Source organism: Gavia stellata, chromosome 24 (assembly GCF_030936135.1).
Source record: "Gavia stellata isolate bGavSte3 chromosome 24, bGavSte3.hap2, whole genome shotgun sequence".
Classification (NCBI taxonomy): Eukaryota; Metazoa; Chordata; class Aves; order Gaviiformes; family Gaviidae; genus Gavia; species Gavia stellata.
Window position 1 is genome coordinate 13,457,487 of NC_082617.1, and position 20,446 is coordinate 13,477,932.

Consider the following 20,446-nt stretch of genomic DNA (forward strand, 5'->3'; position numbering starts at 1 on the left):
ACAGGACTAAGGTATCTTTCCCTTGCAAATCAGTTGCTAAATTGGCTGTGCTGATGGGTTTGGGCACAAGCTCTTGTACAGCATCAGTGCAGCAGGCACAGGAAGTTATTTTGTTTTATACTGGCAAATAACGTTTCTTCCTCTTAATGTTCTTAGTTGAGAGGAAAGGCCATGTGTAAATTCTTTCCCTAAGTCATTCTTGCCAGCCAAGAAATAACTTAGAAATTACATTTGAATTGCTTTGACACACGATTATTTTTTTCTGTAAAAGTGAAGGCCAGGGCAGTGAATCACCAACAGTACAATTTCCCCACTTATCGGGCCTTTAGGGTGAATTTTCATATAAAAATTATATTAGAAGAATTTCCCTGTGTTGTTGGCGATGTAAATTCAAAGGCAACTGTAAATTCAGTATGCCACTTAGTGAACAAGAAGGATAAGACGTCTCATCAGACTAGTGAATATTCAGCATGCTGGAGACAGGCAGTCCTCACGCAGAGCTGGGCTATGAAATAAGGCCCCCTCTCCACACAGAGCGCGAGCCATTTCGCCCACTGGAAATCAGTGAGGTTGTACAGGTGGAAATAAGGATGGTTTGAGTTTAATATGTGTAAATAACTGAATGAAAATCCAAAGGAAGAAAAATGAGAAAAATGTTGGTTTTCGGTAATGACCTAGCTCAGTAGAGTTGCAGCAGAAGTACAAACTCCCCAACACGTACTATGCTTTTGTAGCACTTTAGTGTAATTTGAAGCAATACAAAAAGCACACAGCAGAAGCCTGTTTAGCCTTTTTTAAACTCATAGACAAAAATAACATTATTTCCCAAATGTTTGCACTGTCTAAAAATATAATTCTAACAAAATCATCATATTTTGTTAATCCATTAGGTGGCTTAATTGCAGCCCTGGCTTTATCAATTCAATTGGCGCCTTTAACTTTTATAACAGTTTCTATTCTACAGAACAGATTAGGAGAAAATTGCAGCCATAATCTGTACAGTGCAATTGCTGTGCTATAAAGAGGAATGGGAGTAGCTGAGAAGAGCAATTGGATTCCCAAAGGTGGAGCACAGTAGAGCAATATCAGTGACTTTGTAAATGAAAAATTGTTTTAATTCCCTTCTAACAGCAATAATTCGATTCTTCATAAATTTTTCCATCAAAGTGTTGTAAGGAAAAAAGCTATAAAATAGAACTGTATGGCAGTGATGGAAGACAGCTGAACAAAGCGGTCAATTAGGGGATGAAAATTAAGCGAAGAGAAGAATCTATTCTGTCACATTCTGCTTGAAGCGAGAAACTCCTCTGCACTTTACATTTTATGTTTTACTTTATAGTTAAGGAAGATGTAACTTTTTAGGTCATTCTGGCCCCACTTGAGCAAGTTACATTAAGATGGCAGCTTTGAATTCTGTGTGCCTTTATGCATTTTAGTGAATCCATTTGTCTTAGCGTCATGGTTCTGACCCCTGAATTGCCACTGCACAGAGCTTTGGCATGGTCAGCGAATGCTGGGCCCGCCCACAGAAGGGATTTGGAGATGCCTTAGCTGCAGGAGCTGGGGTTGGGTACCAGGTGGCTGGGGAGTCCTGTGCCTGGTGACCTGAGGACCTCTCGCGAAGGTGACGAGCAGTTACCTATCACCACGTGAGGGCGTGGCTGTCCCAGTCTCTTCCCCTGCCAAACACCCGCCCCATCAGAGCAGGCAGCAGCTGAGTCCTGTCTTGGTGTGTTGGGAGGGAGCTGGAAACTGCTGGTCTTCATGAAGGTCCATCTGGACTGGCCCTCACTGGTGGAGCAGCTACAGGGATCCATTGGGGTCCTGAGCTCTGCTCAAGAGGGGATGTCAGCTTGCTGTCCACAGATGACTTTTTTCCTTTGTTGAAACTATGTAAAGAGAGAAAATTAACACAGGGCAGGAGACTTCTTGGCAGTTGTCATTTCTGTGGGGGTGAAGGCCAGTGATAGTGGTCCGGCCAGGACTGCCACATGGCACAGAGGTATGCGCAGTGCTGCCGTCCCTGCTGCTAATGGGAAGCAGAGTCTAAAAATGAACCAAATCCTGGTTCTATCGAGGCAAATGGGACTTCTTCCTTTTATTCCAGTGGGAAGGAAATCAAACGAAGGGTAGTATTTTTGTGGATATGGTTGTGACACAAGCCGTTGTCTGGGTATGGCCATCCTGTGATGCCGCCTGGGGCCCACGTTTGGTGGACAGAGCGGTTATGTGAGCTTGTGGCTCTGACAATGTTTGTGGTCAAACTCCCACCAGCTTCAGAGCCAGATTTCACTTAGCATGGGATAACACATGGTCTCTATCATTATTTTATCCATTAGGTTGCCTTTGCATGGCAGTATAGCACTTCTGATGAAAACACAGGTAAAATGTTCATGGGAAGAAAAAAGTGACTCAGTACCAAGATATGCTACATTTTAATCTGTGAATCCAAATCTACATTGTGAAGCACAGTTTTAAAGCAAGCTTTCACCAGTAGTTAGTGTTCTTACTACAGCACCTGTGGATGGAGGGTTAATAAATGTTTTCTTCAGTTCTCCCTGAAGAAGAAAAAGGTTTCTTTGTTTTAGTTTCTCTCTAAATATTACATTTTTTTTCCTAGAAACTTTTAATTTTTGTGCATGTTTTATTACTACTTGGTGAAAGGGAATTAGCTTTCTTTTACTGAAGTTTCAGCGACGAAATTGGCTTTAATAAACTATGTAATGATTTTTTTCTGCAGGGAAAATATTTAAAATGGGTTGTTTCTTTTTTAGGGTTTGGGTTTTTTTCAAATCATAAAATTATAATATTTCTGTTTTGCTTTAGTGCATTTGAGATGTTTTGAATGTTCAGAATTCAGTGTAACCAAGCAACAGTTTTTCTTTTTTATAAGCACCCATGAGCTGTAAGATGCTACAAAAACGTTCAAGTCCTATGCTGGAAAAAACCCCATGCATAGTGTTTTCCCCATTCTATGTCATCTAAAGAAGACGGAAGTATCAAAATTTCTCCCAAAGAACAAGTAACGGATGTCATTCATTAGTAATTTAATTTCTTCCTTTAATAAAACTCAGTTGTGTGAAAAGCATAATGTATTTTACTTCAGCTCTAACATATTTCGTACTATATGAGTGCCAAGCGAACTCCCAGCTGGCTATATAGCCATGACAGGGGTATTGTATACAGGCTATTATCAGAAAGAAAAGCATCAGAGCTAGAGACTATACCTACAATATTTACAAAAGCTTGTGACCACCATCTTTGCATATTTATTAGATAAAGAAAAGCCAGGTATCTGCTGTGGTTTCTTGCAACACATGTCAGAGTTAACACAGAAAGGAAAATGATTTAGCATCTCTGATAGGTAGACAGCAGCATCTGTCCTCTTGCATATATCAAACATGGCTTAATAACTTCCTATTTACTGCTTCACGGCAGAGGTCCAGTAAATAAACAACCTGACTGAATTAGTCTATTTTTATACCTCTGTCCTGTATAACAAACCTCTTGAACCACACTTAATATGAACAGCAAATTTCGCACTGCGCATGGAGATCTCTCAGCACAGATTAAATTAGTTATAATAAAACAATTAAAATCTATTTGCCCACAGACAGGAGGAAATGAAGGACCTGGGTGAGCAATAGATAGGTAAAGGGTGAGTTGTCAGGACATCAGAAGAGTAAACAGCAGAACCGTGATTCTCAGGAGCATAGCAGGGTCAAACTTACTGCAAGATAACTGCGCGAGAGATAATAAATCAGTAGTACGTATTAAACACCAGATGGTTGTGCCATGCAAGAAGGCACAATGGATCATGTAACTGTGGTTGTTTCTAAGGATTACTGATTCAGCCTGACTTCACAGGGATATCCTAACAAATAAAATCTTTATGGCCTCTTCCGCTGGTGAACATTTTCATCTACTGTTTAAAGACAGGACCACATGTATTAGTGTTTTCATTGCCCCTAATATATATGCAAAATTAATTTGTTAAGTTCACCCAGTTTTAGCTGGTGAAGATTTTTTGACCATCTAATACTGTAAAGTTGCTTCACAGCAATTATTACAAATACTCAGATGGACAGACAGGCCATTGTTCCAAGCTTTAGCTCAGCTGAATCCCCCAAGTGTTTCAGGCATAGAGGCAAACACACTTAAAAACTCCTAAACCTATTGAGTTGTCTTTCAAAATTGTCCAGGCAACAGAATTTATTTATAAAACTTGCGATCGTTGATTCAAAACAAGGTTTTCTTGTTCTGCTTTCCTCCTTTGTCCTCTTTGAACAATTTTCTTTGGAATGTTTTCGTTGTGCTTAGGAGTCGGAGATTTCCTGGGGCTTCTAATAAAGGCATTTGATTTCCACTCTCCACATACTTTAACAAGTCCAAGGATTTTGAGGTTTGACGTTAACTTAAGAGAGCTGGAGATAATCAGCCATGGGGGTAAAAAGTCAGAGTTATGCAAATTATTTGTAAAATGTATAGAAAGCAAAAGAAATATTTCTTTAAATGTGGTTGGTGTGGGACAGAGTCTTTGTCCCAGCACAGAATATCTGCATGCTCCCCTTCAAATTTATGGCTTTGATTGAAACCTGTGAAGGGGTGATCTGTAAAGTATTCCTGCTATCCTACACTTCTCAACAGGTTTATTACCATTCGTTTATAAAATGAACAGTCTAATGAGCAGTGTTTTAGATCACAGATATCAAAGTCTGGTCATTTGTCAAGATTAGTTTCCTGTTGTGAGATTGCCTTGTGCAAAAAAGAGTGCATAACCTTGGGTTAGTCTCTGGAAGCAGAAAAAAATACCTATAAACACTTTATAAGATAGAATTAATGAAGATTTTATAATCTCAGAATTAAATCCAACATGGTGCAGTATGTGTGCGTGTATTTGTATGACTGCATGTTATAACGTGGAGAGTACCGAAGTACAGAGTATGGAATTTTCTTATGTTGACAATGGACGAATTAAAGATATGAAGTCCATGCAGTATTGTCAGGCCAATTTAATGTTAATCTGAATGAGTTGATACTACATTGACGACAATGTAATTCGTTATAATTAAAAGACAGACTGCCTTTGGAAACATGGCTGTGAAAGCACCATCTCTGGCAATAGTCAATTGCCAATAAATAACACAAAATATTTTCTATTTATGTGTTAGACATCTTTTATTTTGAAGAAAAAGAGAAAAAAGCCAAACACTCAGTAAAGCAGTGTGACAGCAAAGGTGTTACTCAGGTAAACAATGTGCTCCATAGCACAAGGCTAAGAAAGTAGATTATTTTTACGTCCCCGTCAGAATACACGCTGAAGGGGGGTATGCGCTTTCCTCGTTAACATTATTTGTAAGCTGTATTACATCTGTGTTTTCACTTTCACTGGACGGTGGCATATTTTGTGGTTTGCTGGAAGAAAACTGGACGCAGCACGGCCTCGCCTACGCCGATGCGCCGCGCCCCGCACCCCAGCGCGGGGCCCCGGGCCGCGCCCCGGCGCCAGCGCGCCCCCCGTCCGCGCCCCCCGTCCGCGCTCCCCGTCCGCTCCTGGCGGGGGAGGGGAGGTGGGAGGCTGCCTTCTGGCTGGCCGTTCCCGCTCCGCGCTGCCTGCGCGGGGCTGCGCGCAGCTGCGGCCGCGGGCGGCGGGGATGGGCCGGTTCGGCGGGACCTACTGCGCGGGCTGCTGGAGCCGGCGTCTCCGCCAGCGTCTCCTTTCAAAGAGAACCAAGTCCTCATGCTCCCAGCGCCTGCCAGAGGCCGGCTTCTGTGGGCTGCCTGCAGCGGGGGCTGCTGGAGCAGGCCTCCCAGCTCACTCTTTCTGAGGAAAACCCCCGCGCGAAGTGCGCTGGTCAGCCGTCTTTTCGTTGCCGGCGCGACCCCCGTGCTGCGGGTCCATCGCGGTCGCCGCCGCGGCACCGCTGCAGAGGTTTCCAGGCAGATCGCAGTGGCGGGATCGCCGCCGCTCGCCGGAGTGTCCCTTTTAAGGTTCCTCAGGCCCGCGACGCCCGTGCAAACGAAGCCGGGAACCCGCAGGCTGCAGGAAGAGCAGCCGCCGCCGCGCTGCCCGGCCCGGCTGGTGCCTCCGCAGCCCTCAGAGCTGGCACCACGCGCAGGGGCTGTCCCGCCCCTCCTGGTAGCCGCGCGCTGGCTCGCGCGGGAGCGTGCGCAGGTGGACTGTCACAGCGGTGCAGGGGAGCTGGTGCCAGTTAGGGGAGCTGGATGCCTTCACACCAGATCCGCTCCTCTCCGGGGTCTTTAAGTGTGTTCCATCGTAACAGCCGTCTTCAGACAAAAGATACAAGCTTGATTAAGCTGAGTCAAATAGGTTTAAGCAGTTAAACAGAATCAACTTTTTAAAGTGCTTAAAATCTGTTTGCTCTTTTTTCCCCTTTGTGTTTGAATGCTTTCAGATACGTTACTCTGTATAGATAAAAAGATTTCCTGCTTAGGAATTTTCTAGCTAAAGCGTTGTCATACTTTTGTGATGTTTACTAGTCAGAACATAAAATCATATTTCTTTGTGTTAAAGTTTGCATCTAACAGAAGAAAAACCTGGCAGACAAACCCAATCGACTGTATGAAATAAGATGGCCTATTTACTAGCAGGGGCCGTGAGTCCTGCGTGGCATCAGTTTCCCTTTTAATAGATTTAATTCATTAGGTACCCAAAAAAGAGCCACTCAGGCTACCTCGTGTGGCTCATGCAGCGCACAGCTGTTGCCTTGTGGCTGTGGTCGTGCAAAGGTACGCACCGAGCCAGTAAAGTTAATAGTGTAGATCTCTTTTACTAGATCGAAATATACAGATGGGGAAAGCCCACAAGTTCTTGGGTACTCAGCCTTGCTTTGGATGCCGTACGCAAACGTATTTACGTTTTCTTTTCCCTCCTGCCCATTCTGCGACTCCATCACTTTGCTGAGGAGGTAGTGACTGCCATTTTGCTGTACTCAGCTCAGACAAAATGGAGGCTTTGGAGGAATCAGTAACTACCACAGCCTGTGCCTTCTAAAATCGAAGATAAGCGCCTTTTGTAAAAAAGGGGATAATTTTGAGGATGAAAAAAACCCAGCGCACCCCATCCTAAAAGGTGGAATCTCCTTTTTTCCTGTGAACACATGGGTGCAGTTGTGTTAATTTCATTGCCGAAATGTAAATATTAATGCACCTTGCACTTTGATGTATTGCCATAAAAGACACTGAATTTCAAATCACCAAGCCCACTGTGTGATACAGGGACGTAACCTAGCTATTCATCTTTATTTGAAGCAGCCCTCTTCCTAAAAGCTCACTTAGGGAGATTCCCAGTTGCCATTAGAAAAGCAAAATAAAATTCATCTACATCATTCTAACTTTATCTTAGAAAATTAATGATGGTTGAAAGAGGGGGTTTATAAAGGTTTAATAAGAACTAGTCTGGAATAGAGTGTATTTTCTAGAGCCTGTGATTATAGTGGTAATTTAGCAGATTGTATCACTGCCTATCTCTGCCAAAGGATGTTTCACACCATTTAAAATGCACAGTACTCCCTTCAGAGACAGGTTGTTCTGGAATAACTCAACACCCAAAGAAAAGCCGTGTTATTTCACTCCTCTCTTTATCAATTGCATGTGTGCGTGTCTCCTCCTCAGCAATAGTACTAAGTTTTCATGCTTGTTTCTGTGTTCATTTATCAGCCTCTGCAGAGGCAGACAATACCAAAAATGGAAAGTCGTGAAATCTATTCAGAATAGGGTTTAAGTGCTGAAACCAGAAAGCCTGTATAAAACAAAGCATCAATTGGCCCTTCCTCTAAAAGGTGAATTAAAATAAATTTGGTTTTGAACAAGTTATCCAAACTCTGAGGGCTCCTTTTTGTTTCTCTTTTGAAGAGGAACAAACCAGTGAGATAAGAACAAATCTTAGTGGTTTTTATCCAGCAAAGGTGATTTGGGAATATCTAGACCAAAGGGATTGAGATTTGAATAAATTGCATGCCTGTGATGTTTCCAAGACTAAGGATGCAAGTCTCCCAGTGTGCAAAAGCATGAGCCGAGCTGATCTGTAGTTAGAATAAAGAATTTGCTGTATTTAAATTCATGCAGTGTATGATCTGACATGCCCTTTGACTTTACTGCCTCTCTTTCTTACAGGCTGTTTGCTGCTAAGTGCAGTGGCTGCATGGAAAAGATTGCCCCAACAGAATTTGTGATGAGAGCCCTGGAATGTGTTTACCACTTAAGCTGCTTCTGCTGCTGCGTTTGCGAACGACAGCTGAGGAAAGGGGATGAATTTGTTCTTAAGGAAGGGCAGTTGCTCTGCAAAAGTGACTATGAAAAAGAGAAAGACTTGTTGAGCTCAGTCAGCCCAGACGACTCAGACTCAGGTGAGCTTTTCCCACACCTGCTCCAACTGGAAAAGCCACAAGGGTTTGTAGAGCTTTCTTATAGGAAAGGATATCCATCTACACATCCGCTTTATCTAGATGCACATGCCACCCATGCAAATTAGCAGGCACAGCTGAAAAAACCCCTTCCTGCAGTCTGTTCTCCCTAACTTGACTACCTTCCTTAACTCACTGCTTAGTAAAGGACAAAAACTTCTTGTTTTCGTCAAGGTATTTTTCTGTAAGATCACAAAATGTGAATCAGACTGACTTCAGTTACCTGAGGCCTCATTCAAAGTGTGCTGTTTTCCATAGGCATTCTTCCATCCACTTAACATATTTTTCAGGTGATCTTCTGCACACACATGTTCAGCACTGAGCTAGGAAAATGGGCAAAGTAGTAATACAATTTTCAAGCGTATTCTCTCTGCCAATCACAAATGGTGACTTTAAGAAAAACTACAAGTAAAACACAGAAGTACTGAGGAGAATCTGAAAGAAAGCGAGAAGTGGGTTTGTGCTGCAGCAATTGCATGTGCAGTGCAGGAAGCCAGGGCAGCTGCCCGCTTGGCAAGGGTGCCTGCGTATCCACTCCCGTTAAGGCAGGCAGAGGGGCTCACACAAAAGGAAAAATAAAAAGCAGTAACTTGAATGAGGAGTTTGGGGGAGCCTGTCTCTGGATGCTTTTCAGGCCAGGTACAATGCTTGGCTTTCCTGACTTCCATCCAGACTCCTCCCTGGTGGTATGTCTCCTCTGGCCTGCTAAGGCTGTAGTTTCTGATCATCTGTGTTGCCTACCTGCTATTTTGTGTCTGAGCCCCATTCTGGTGTCAGCCTAGGAGATCATCTATGTGTTGTCCCAAGGATAGCTCCACTGTGGTTTGTATGCTACATGTAGTACGTAAGTGAAACTTGCAAAGTTTGGCTGTTGCAGATCTCCAAGAGTGTCCTTGAGGTCTTGTGCTGTTTCCTGATGAATGCAAACTGTTTAGGATCAAGGGACGACAGTCTCGATATCTTACTAAAATGCATTACTAATAATTTGCAGTGTGACCTCTCTCTTCAGAGGGACCTGGGCTTTGAACAGTAGGATTGGAAGACTGCACCACTTGGCCTGGGAGTTAAGGCAGAGGGTCACCATACTGTGACCAGAGCTTTTGCCTTCTCCTGAAGAAGACAGTGGAGCCCTCACACCTGGTAGCAGTTGATGGGTGTCTTCCCTGAGTTCTTCACAGTGACGGAGAGACAGATACTTCCTTTCCTCCACCCGTTTCCTGGGGAAGGTTTTAAAAGAGTGTGGGCAAAAGCCGCTTGCTGTCTGTCCAGGGCTGGAAACACAATACTGCACAGGACAAATAGTTCACACACTGGATTTGGGTTCTCCAGCCCAAACCCCAGGGGATCTAGCAGTGGCTACAGTGAGGACTGGCTTTCAGGCTCACAGGCAGTTCCAGGAGAGGTGGGATGCCTCCTTCCTGTGCCGTATGCACTCAAGGAGACTGGAAACCTCCTGCTGCCGGTACGCCTTGGCTGATCCCAAGACTAGAGACAGTATGTACACAAATTGCTGCCAGCCATCATAATTACGCACTTGTTTCCCAAGAAAATGTCTAAGAAAATCAACAATTACCATTCCATTAAGCGTACAAATGACATGAATGTTTGCCTCTGGTTTATGGGAAAATGCATTATTCCAATTTAGCTAGGAGCAGTAATTATCCTTAATCTCTAATCTGAGAGCCATATTCTCCACATTGCTGAAATTTATATTTTTATGTCAGGAATGCTGCAAGACAAAGGTCACTGCTGACTCAGCAGGACATGCAGGACAGGGGCCTTTTTCGGAGCAGCATGTTATTTATTGCCATACTGTATTTGCAGGACCTCGAGTGCTCTGCTGCGTACATCTCATGTTGCAGGGTTTGGGCTCTGTGAATTTGCCCGAGGTGTGTGAGTTTCCTACTAGCTCTTCAGCATGTCATTCTCTCTTCGCCAACTCCAGCATCCTGCTGTTTGTCTGTCTGTGTCCAGACAAACCCCCTTTGAAAAGCTGCATGTGCGGGGCTGTCCCCACGCTGCAGTGATGGGCATGGGGATCCTCCTCCCCTGCCTTCCTCACTTGCCGCACGGGCATTGGTGGCTGCTGTTTGCCGGCCAGCTGCATTTGAGATCTGCTTTGGGCATGGGTGGGCTCTCCTTCAGGACCAGATTTTGTATTTTGTGATCAGCAGGAAGCTACCACAGTGGCACAAAACAACCTTGGTTTCAATTTCATTTCCCCTTGGCACAAGGAGGGTAGTTTCTTACTCCTGGAGATGCTTTTTTTCTCTCATTATTCTCTGTTAGCCAAACCCAAACCTGAAAAACAAGTTGACAAATTAAATGGGATGTTTTGTCTCCCATTGTCTAATACATTGAAAACACAGATCTCCCAGATGCCTCTGTGAGAGCAAATGATTTCACATAGCCCTGGCTGAGAATGTGTCCTTCTCCAATCAAATATTTATCCACTGGACACAAAAGTAACTCTCCAATGAGCAGTATTAATCCTCACAAACCTTTCCTTAGAAATGGCAAGCTGGAAAGTTAATAATGTCATGGTTATTAAAATGACTGAACTTCTCTTTAATCATTAGGCAAAAGATGCTTATTAAAGTAAAAGGTGATTAGATCGCTAGGTACATAATAATCAGACCCTAAAATGAATTAAAGTCTAATTTGTTAATTCCCCAAACATAATCTTTGAGTATATAAAAATTGCACTGTGTTTCTTCATGTCGAAGTCCCTATAATAGTGTATTAATGTTTTCTGGGACAAAAATCAGTATTGTGGTGAAATAAAATACGCTGAGCTGAAAAGTTGTTTTTCACAACAAAATTTGTACTTACTCTTCAACCTTTGCCACCGCGATTGAGATTTCCCAGTACAATATACCAACACACATAATATCACCAGATTGTATGAATGTTCAGAATTTAACTATAGAAAATATAAATAATCTATTTGGTCTACACAAGCACATATATACACTTGTATGTATTTACCAAGAAAGAGAAATTTATGCTTGCTCATATAGACACATTGAAATACACGGAGAAAGACTACTGATGTTTTCTGTGGGATGCAGAAATGAGATGCCAAAGATTATATTTAATATTATCTCTAGAGCTTCAAAATATTCAGAACAATAACTGGAGTCTGCACTATATTTAGCTAAACAGACTTTGAGATATTTTTGTGATATTTGCATTTACACTGTTTTGCTGCCATAGCGGTGCAGGCAGTAGTACCTGTCTGCAACTAATGCTTCAGGAGAAGATGCGGCTCTGCTGTGAAGGGAAAGTGGTGTGTGTCAGTTGGTGTGGTTGCAGCAGGTGAGCACACAGGGGACCGAGTGATGCTGGAAGGGCACAAAGTCTCTCTGTCCCGATTCCTGGAAATATTGAAGCATATTCTGAATTTCCATCCCCTGATCAGTCCCATACCCTCAATTAAAAAGTAAACACATTTTTATGCTTTTGTGGCATTTGGTTTAGGCAGTGCACACAAATCTAAGACAGTTTCTTCCTGCCCGTAGTTACTTTACAAATAAACATGGGATAATAGTTGAACCTGTTGACTAGTTTGGCAGCTGAAGAGCAGTTCTCAAACACCCTGTTATCTTGGTGGAACAAGTACAGTTTTATATCCTGTTTATTTTTCACCAGTTAAAAGTGATGATGAAGATGGAGATGTTAAGCCCACCAAAGGACAAGTAACCCAAGGAAAAGGAAGTGATGATGGGAAGGACCCAAGAAGACCTAAACGACCAAGGACAATACTTACTACGCAGCAGAGACGAGCATTCAAAGCATCCTTTGAAGTGTCTTCCAAGCCCTGTAGGAAGGTAGGTGCTTCATCAGGGACCTGAAGTCAGCTCTGACACCAGGCCATGGGGGTGAGAGGGTCAGGCCACAGCTCCAGATAGCCCCCTGCCCCTTCCCAGGACAGCAGCAGGTGCCTCGGAGTGAATACAGAAACCAGGCCAGCGTACGGTGATGCTCACCCAAATACTGTCTCAGCCTGGAGCCATCAGCAGCTTAGGACCAGCTCATTGTTATTTCTGGATATTCACCCACAGTATGCAGAGCAGCTCCGTGACCGATTCCTGCTGAACAACAATATTTGGTTCTTATAAACTGTGAAGTAGTCCTTGACTATCAGAGCCCAGGTAAACACGTGGCTTTTGCCCTTCTCCTTCCCACCACAGAAGGAGTCACTATCTAGTGAGACGGGTGCTCAGCTTTGGTAGCACTACTTGTCCTTCCAGTCTTGCTTTTTTACGAAACTTAACCCTGCTGTTGATCTTATTTATAGCAGTTAGGGAAAGGTATAACGTATTGCTTCACTGGTGAAGCTGGTGAAAATAAAATCTTTGCAAAAAGCGACCCAGGTAACTGTTTCCTCCTAAGTTTGATTGGAAAAAAATGGAGTTGCATCCTGAAAGCTGTCATTTTTGCTATAAGTGACATCCTCCTGCTGATGTACAAAGTTTGACTTTTGGGACGGTGCAATGTGCCTTTTTGCCATTTTGAAGTATGAAGTTGTACCTCAACAATATAAAAAATGTTCATAGCCAAATTTGTATCTTTTTGCACAGAACTGTTTTATGGGTAAAATAAAAATCATGAAATGACTTAGTGTCATTTTACACAGCTCAGACTATTTGTTCAGTACTTACGAAACTGGTAGCATCATGAAGGTCAGAAGTTGAACAAACTATGCAAAAATACAAGGAATTTTTAAAAATAATTCTGTACGTGCAGTTTTTATGGTAACTACAGGCATATTCCTCCTAACATAACTGATTAATTTAAAAAAAAAATTAAAATTTATATCATTAAACATTTCCTCCTGTAGGTCAGAGAAACACTAGCAGCTGAAACAGGACTCAGTGTGCGAGTTGTCCAGGTCTGGTTTCAAAACCAAAGAGCAAAGGTAGGTTGGTTGTCAAGTTCTCCAAAGTAAAACGCAAATTGTCCTCCAACACAGATTTCCCCCCTCTCCATAGATGTAGTACGTACTACAGAGATCCCAGGGACTGTACGTATTTTGCATGCGCTGCTGTCTGCATCCATACAAGAAAGGCAACTTTCAAACACAGATGTTAAGTTTCTGTGCTCAAAGCAACATAAGGTTGGGAGTAAATTTTGCATGCAAATGTGAACTGGAAACTGAAATGTTTAAGCTTAGAAATGAAACTGAAGCCACAGTGGTGTGTGCATGAATATAAATGGTCTGTATTAATTGATTCGATGTTTGCAGAGAGTTTTGTAAGGAAGCAAAATTGTTGCATTTGGAGCCATGAGATTGTTCTGTTCTTTCTCTTTTATTCAGATGAAAAAGCTAGCACGAAGGCATCAGCAGCAGCAGGAGCAACAAAACTCGCAGCGACTAGGGCAAGGTAGGGAATTTGCAGTGAAGGCAAAGCAAGGGGAAAAGAATCTGCAAGGTTTCTTGAAGTGCCGTTCCCACATAATGTCTTAAGTACAGCCATACAGGGTATGCACAAGTCTGTGGATAATGTGTGCCATCCTTAGTGGAAATACACAGAGGTGCAATGTCTGAGTGCCCACCCCAGGTTATCCCAGAGTTCTCCTGTGGGGTCAGACCCTGGAGGTGCTTACGCAGAAGTTGTTACCTCCTTTCTAGAAGAAGTGTGCAGTACAGAGGTGCTTTCACTAGAGGAAATCGCCAGGAGGCTCACTCCAGGTAGATCCTGCAGTTTGTTTTCTCCTGAAGAAAGGGGGACCATGCTCAGCTTGGCATCTGCAGGCTGCTTGCAAGGGCATCAGCATCGCTGTCACAGCCAAGGTGCAGGGAGCCCCTCCTCTCCCCCAGCAGCTGGGGCAGGAGCTGCACAGAGACACCAGAGCTTGCCCTGCTGCTCCATGAGTGCTCTTGAGGTTGTCCAACTCCCAAGGCCTTGCAGCTTCAAATCCTCCTTTTTACGCAGAGCCAGAAAAACTGGTACCAACAGAAGTTAGTGAATAATAGGGCTGTGTCATGCACAGGACAAACTTTGGGAAGATACAGTCCAGCACCCAGGAGCTCCAGAAATTATATAGTCAGAAATTATAAGTCTTTCAACTTTCTGCTCAGGGTTGTACTCTCAGACAAAATTTGGAAGGCTCCTCTGAATGACAGGACACACCCAGCTGTGTTCACTCTGCTCTCGGGTTTAGTATTGCCACTGATGCTACTATCTGCTGCCTCTTTGATCCTAAGCAGTGACTCTGCCCTCTTGTTTGCTTTGCAGAAGTAATGTCCAACCGAATGGAAGGGATGATGACATCTTACACACCACTTGCACCACCACAGCAGCAGATTGTAGCAATGGATCAAAGCAGTTATGGCACAGACCCATTTCAGCAGGGTCTTACCCCTCCACAAATGCCAGGCGACCACATGAACCCTTATGGTAAGGCATGCATCATTCTGCCGCATCAGAAATAGCAGGGTTCGTATGCTGGTTCACATACCAAAGGTTCAGTAGAGTTACTTGCTTTTATAATATCTTTTCTGGGATTCGTACCAGTCAGTTTTGTGTGTAGATTTTCGTGTACACATAAGGGGGTAGAAGAGAGCTCATCCCAGGCTCTGGACACTCTTAAGAACTATTTCAACATATAATTCTGATAAATGATAAACCAAGCAACATCACCTCTCCAGCTCCACTTTTTTAAACCACTATCCAAGACACTGAAAAATAAACAGTGCCAAATTCTAGCTCCCACAAGTTTTTCCTTTTTCTTAGAAGCTTTGGGAAGAAAGTGCCTTGAAAAGTGGTCTAATAAAGAGAAGTAACCTATTCATTCCGAAATGAACAAGCACCCCTCTAAGATCCCTCAGACTGAATGCATGGATTTGTTAAAGAACAGTCTTGAACTACTAAGAGATGTGTCACCACAGGACATTTCTCCTGCATAATTTTATTCTCTGCCCAAAATCAAGATGATGGTTTGCTTTCTCAATTTCCTGACCACACACCATCAAGTGGATAGGTACACCAAACACATTACAAGCATTAAATGCCTAATAATTGATTCTGGACAATTGCAGTGTGGCATTTAAATAAAATCTAAGAGGATTTCTCAGACTGTGATTATTGGCCTTGCTGTAGCCCACAAGGGCCTGTTACATCAGACTAATTTCTGCTGACCAGGAGCATTTCATTGTAGAGGTCCGTGTGCGTATCACGTTCATGAGCACGGCATGCACAGGCCAACAAGAAATCTGCTTTGCGTCTGTGTTACTACTTTTCCCACTGAGACAAGTCCATGGTACACACCAGGCAATTTGGTAGATCCTGTAAGGAGCTGAGGACATCTGAAGGGCCAGTGAGCATTAGATGGCTTGTGATTTTGTTGCTAACAATTTCTTGGCTTTCTAAGCAAAACTCCTTGAGAGGCAGGTTCTGCGCTCCAAAATGAGTGCAGGAGCTAGCACAAAGCCATTTCAAATGAGTGCATGAGGAAGAAGAGCCAGACTAACACTTTCTTAGTGCTCACAGGACTTGAGCTAGAGGACTTTCTGGTACCTTAAGAGTTGAAGTAAGCTGAAATCTTAGTTGCTAAGGGAAATAAAAGGTGCTGTTCCAAACCAGCCCAAAAGAGTGGAATTTTCTGAAATAAAAGCATGTTTACAACTGTAGCTCACGTGAGGCCAGGGAAGCTGGGTCTTCTCCTGGGTCCCGTTGGATTCATAGATCTGTCTTTTACCTTGTGTGTAAAGGAAGACCATTACTGGTTATGGCTCTCGGACCACTTTTCGCTGTCGTGGGCTCTCGGTGTCTGGTCTCACCTTCCTCGGTTGCCCCGGTGTCCCCAGATCCCAACTCACGCAGAGTTGGGGACCTGCTCCTCCCCGGCACCATTTGATGCCGTTGTCAGCCAAGACTCTCTTTTGTGCTGCTGACTGAAGTATAAATTAAATCCTGGCAGATTTGAGTGGCACTGCTGCCAGTTGAACTTGGCGAATTGGTTGCTAGCCTTCCTCTTTCTAGGTCAGACCCTTAGAGCAAAATTATGTTAACGTGTAAAAACAAAACCAGGAGCATTCCCTTTTGCTGCAGTGCACAACATACGAGCATCCATGTGTACTGTGTCCTCCTCTGGCTGCACAGAATCCAGCTTAACATATACGTTTCATTTGCAGGAAACGACTCCATTTTTCATGATATCGACAGTGATACCTCTTTAACTAGCTTGAGCGACTGTTTTCTTGCCTCTTCCGAAGTTAACTCCATGCAGGCTAGAGTAGGAAACCCCATTGACAGGCTGTACTCTATGCAGAGCTCGTATTTCGCCTCATGAAAATAAAAGAAAACAAACAGACGGCGTATGTTTAGCCAGTGACTTTTTCCAGTGCAGACTCTACAGCCATATGTTGCCCAGCTCTTCCTTCACAGTGACTCCTGCTGCCTCTGGACTGCAAAGAGCATTTTTAGGAAGACTGTCTCTGTGTGCATATATGTGTATGTATGTATATATATAGTAATACCTACCTACATACATACATATATATATATATATATATATAAAAAATGCATCCACCAGTCCCACACCCTTGATTCCCAGCTTGCACCAGACCACGAGACAAGCACGGAAGGAACAGAAGACCCTGCTCGTCAGCAGCCTTTGGTTTGGTTTGAGCTCATCGTTGTAAAGGAAATGGATTTTGCGGAAAGCTAGACCTTTTCCTCCTTTCTCTCTTCCTTTCTTTTGGATGTTTAAACTTTTTTTTTTTTTAAAGCCACTGATACTGACATCAGTCGACCATATGACAAATAAATCAAAGAAACTGGAGATTCCTCCCTTTTCTTACTGCATGATTCATACTATGTTGTGGATAAATTGCCATTTGAACTGTGAGAAGTTAATGTAAATGTGACGTTCAACATTTGTTTCCTTTCTACACTTTTTCTACATAACCTAGATCTGCTCATTAGTTTATAGCCCTTACGCATATGATATTGAGGAAACTGGTTAACAGTAATATTTGTGGAGAAAGCCAGTGATTTCGTAATAAGAAAGGTTTATGACCCTGCAGAGGAGATGCATGTTAGGGACAGAGGCATTTAGGTTAGTATTGATCTTAAATAATTAAAATGAAAAGTGCTTACAAGACAGAGTTTTATTTAATTTTTTTTGAAGTGTGAGAATAAAACATTTACATTTGTTTGTAAGTATTGCAGTGCCAAATTTCAAGTCTAGACCATGATTGGCAAACATGTGTTGTTCATTTTGTTCTGTTTATTTATGTTTTGCATGAGGCATAAATGTGCTGTGCTCCATTGTCCATCTGGAATAATTAAGCACTCCTTTAGTTAATTATCTCGCCTCAGCCAGAATCTATGATATACTATTCTAGCCTGAACCATCAGAAGTCCTGAAATGTGCACCAACTGGGGAAAAAGAAGTATGAAAGAGATCGCAATGGGAGGTTTAGATATGTTGAGCTGGAGTCTAACCGAAGTCCTGCAGGTTTCACACTGATGGGATGCCTGTATTGACAATAAATACTCCAACTAACCTGTTAGTGCAAACGTAAGAAGAACAAGTACACAAATTGAAGGGAATGTCCCAGCTGAAGTCTGAATGTCTCAGATGCTGAAGTTTGAGCATATGTCATATAGGTTTTCGTAGGGCATAAAATATCATAAATAATAATAGTATAGTTATAAATATTGCCTGGTGATAATTATAATGTGGAGAGGCAGACAAGTACGGTCATGGCTCTTAGTGGAGAAAACTTCATGGGGAAAATTTGCCAGGGTAATATCAGTAATTATAGGGTGTGTTCAAAATAGAGCTCATGGGGAAAGATTGGCAGGATAGGCACTTTCTTAAATAAATACCTTTAATATATTGACCATAATAGCCGAAAACAAGTCCAAAGCATTGGTTAATCTGACTCTTCCAGGCTGAGGACTGGTACCAGGCCAGCGCTGCAGAGTCTCCCGTGGGGCTCAGCACCTTCTGCAGGACCGCAGAACTCTCTGGGACTCCCGTTGTGGCGGGGGCCAGAGCAGGGCCCCTGCAGCCTCAGCGCCTGGGGAGAGAGCAGTCCTGCCGAGTGCCGGGGGCACCACGGCTGCAGCAGAGGGGGGTCCTGCTGGGCAGCCACGTGGAGAGCTGCCCACCCCTTCGCTGATGGAGAGAAGTCCTCCTTGTGTACCGGAGAGGTGGATGCCAAGGATCAGAGATAGATCCAAGGGAAAAAATAAGATCACATTCCTCCCCAGCATGGAAATGTGGACCAAGCATGTTAGAGGTTTCTTGAGAAAGCGAAGTTTTATCTGCAAGATAAGCGCGTGCATTTTCACTCTGTGGAGGCAAGGAAAGCACTGGGGGAGAAGACTATGTGTGTACGGTGCAGGAGAGCAAAGCGCAGACCCAAGGCAAACCCTTCCTGCTGCTGTGTGGTGGCAGACCCGCCGTCTGCCACACGCACAGCCCTTTGCAAGTGAAGGGACCGATGTCTCTGTGAGGATGCTGGGGTGACGCTTCCCTCCCTGCAGGTTCCCATCTCCTCCCTCTGCAGTGGCAGCCCAAAATGCCGGCTGCCATGCCCAGGGAGATGGGTCTGTCACACCCATATGCTTTTGCTAGTGACCATTCTCTGGCTTTCTGACAGGGGTGGGGATTTTCAGTTGAAGTTTGTGAGCCCCTGTATATATTTTGAAATTGGAAGAATTTTCTCACCCATCCTCTTCAATTATTTTTCCCTTTCCTTGTGTGTCAAAATAACAATTTCCTTTCTCTCTGCATGATAGTAAACATCTATAAAGAACTCAGGTGATCCCCACTGCTTGCAGGGCAGAAGGCAAGCAGATTTCATATGGCACATTGTAAACATTTGTCACCACCGATCTCAATGGATTCATCAAGTTTTCCTCCCCACCCTTCTGCTGTGCTACTTTTGAGTCATAGAAAAGCACCTTCACCATCTCAAACATACTGGGTCTATAGACTCTACACATCATAGGCACAACCTTGCTTCATCCCTCATTACTGGCAGGATCAAAATGGCATTTTTAGTGTTTACAGGGACTTATATGAGAATGATTATGTGACCTACAGTTTGGACAACTGCCTTGTCCCAACTCTACCTCTGCTTCTGGGCTGGATGTTGAAAAAACAATCCATTTCCAAGGAAAGAATCAGATATCCCATTTTATAGCTGAAGTAACCATAATCTTTTTTGGGTGACTGTTTGCCACCTTTTTTTTATTTTTTCTTTTCGTTGCTTGTACATACCATCTCCTCTTCCCTTGGTGTGTTGTATGATGATGCCTTAGCAGTTTGTTCCCCCATGTTCTACCATCTCTGGTGCCATGTGCATGACACAGTCAAGTCCTCTGGCATGCGTAATGTTTCCCATGCCACTGTGGGTTGCTGCTGGTCAAGGGAAGGAATGCATAGCCAATGATTTCCAGTGGACCCGTTATATCTGGCAAAGGCCAAAGTTCATTAAAACAAAATAAATGTCACTTTTTTGTGTGGAATGAATTACCCTACTGGAGTGTGATCATTGTGGTTTTAACCTGGGACCTGCAGTAAAAGATTATATAGCAACCTCTGACCTTTTTGATTTCCGCTTTACTCTTCTATTGTCAAGGGAATGTCACTGATCAGGTGAAAGTAAAATGTTTAATGGGCCATATCACAGTAATATCTTACACTGAGTCAAATTGATAAACTCTTGCCAAAAATTTTTAGCATCTGGCACTTCCACAGAAACCACAAACAATGATTGCACATATGGGAGCGTGAAGGCTAGAGGTCATGACAGCAGTTTATTACATGCACCTTACAGTGATCATTTTCCCTAGGAAATTAACCCCTCTCTAATATAAATGCATCAAGTGAGCTCTTCATGGTGCTTCAATCATGTTGTTTTGGCTAAGCAAGGAATACATGTTAAGCTAAAGTGGTGACAAGATGCAATTAAGTAAAAGATGATTGATTAAGTTTCCGTGTTTGCTCAATAATGTTTAAAAAAGATGATTGTGAGATCAGAATGAATATGCTAG

The 20,446-nt window shown here is 43.2% G+C and overlaps 1 protein-coding gene across 3 annotated transcripts in view; it reads left to right on the plus strand.

The window, feature by feature from the left end:
• Positions 1 to 16,724, plus strand: part of LMX1B (LIM homeobox transcription factor 1 beta) — a 102,791-nt gene extending 86,067 nt beyond the window's left edge. The window contains exons 3-8 of one of the 3 annotated variants that reach the window (XM_059828912.1): positions 8,137 to 8,369; positions 12,078 to 12,256; positions 13,270 to 13,347; positions 13,747 to 13,861; positions 14,669 to 14,809; positions 16,567 to 16,724. In XM_059828912.1, coding sequence (XP_059684895.1) covers positions 8,137 to 8,369; positions 12,078 to 12,256; positions 13,270 to 13,347; positions 13,747 to 13,861; positions 14,669 to 14,809; positions 16,567 to 16,724 — 904 coding nt within the window. Of the gene's footprint in view, positions 1 to 8,136; positions 8,370 to 12,077; positions 12,257 to 13,269; positions 13,348 to 13,746; positions 13,862 to 14,668; positions 14,831 to 16,566 lie in introns of all 3 variants that reach the window. The other 2 variants (XM_059828913.1, XM_059828914.1) reach the window with 2 other exon arrangements.
• Positions 16,725 to 20,446: the final 3,722 nt, after the last annotated feature.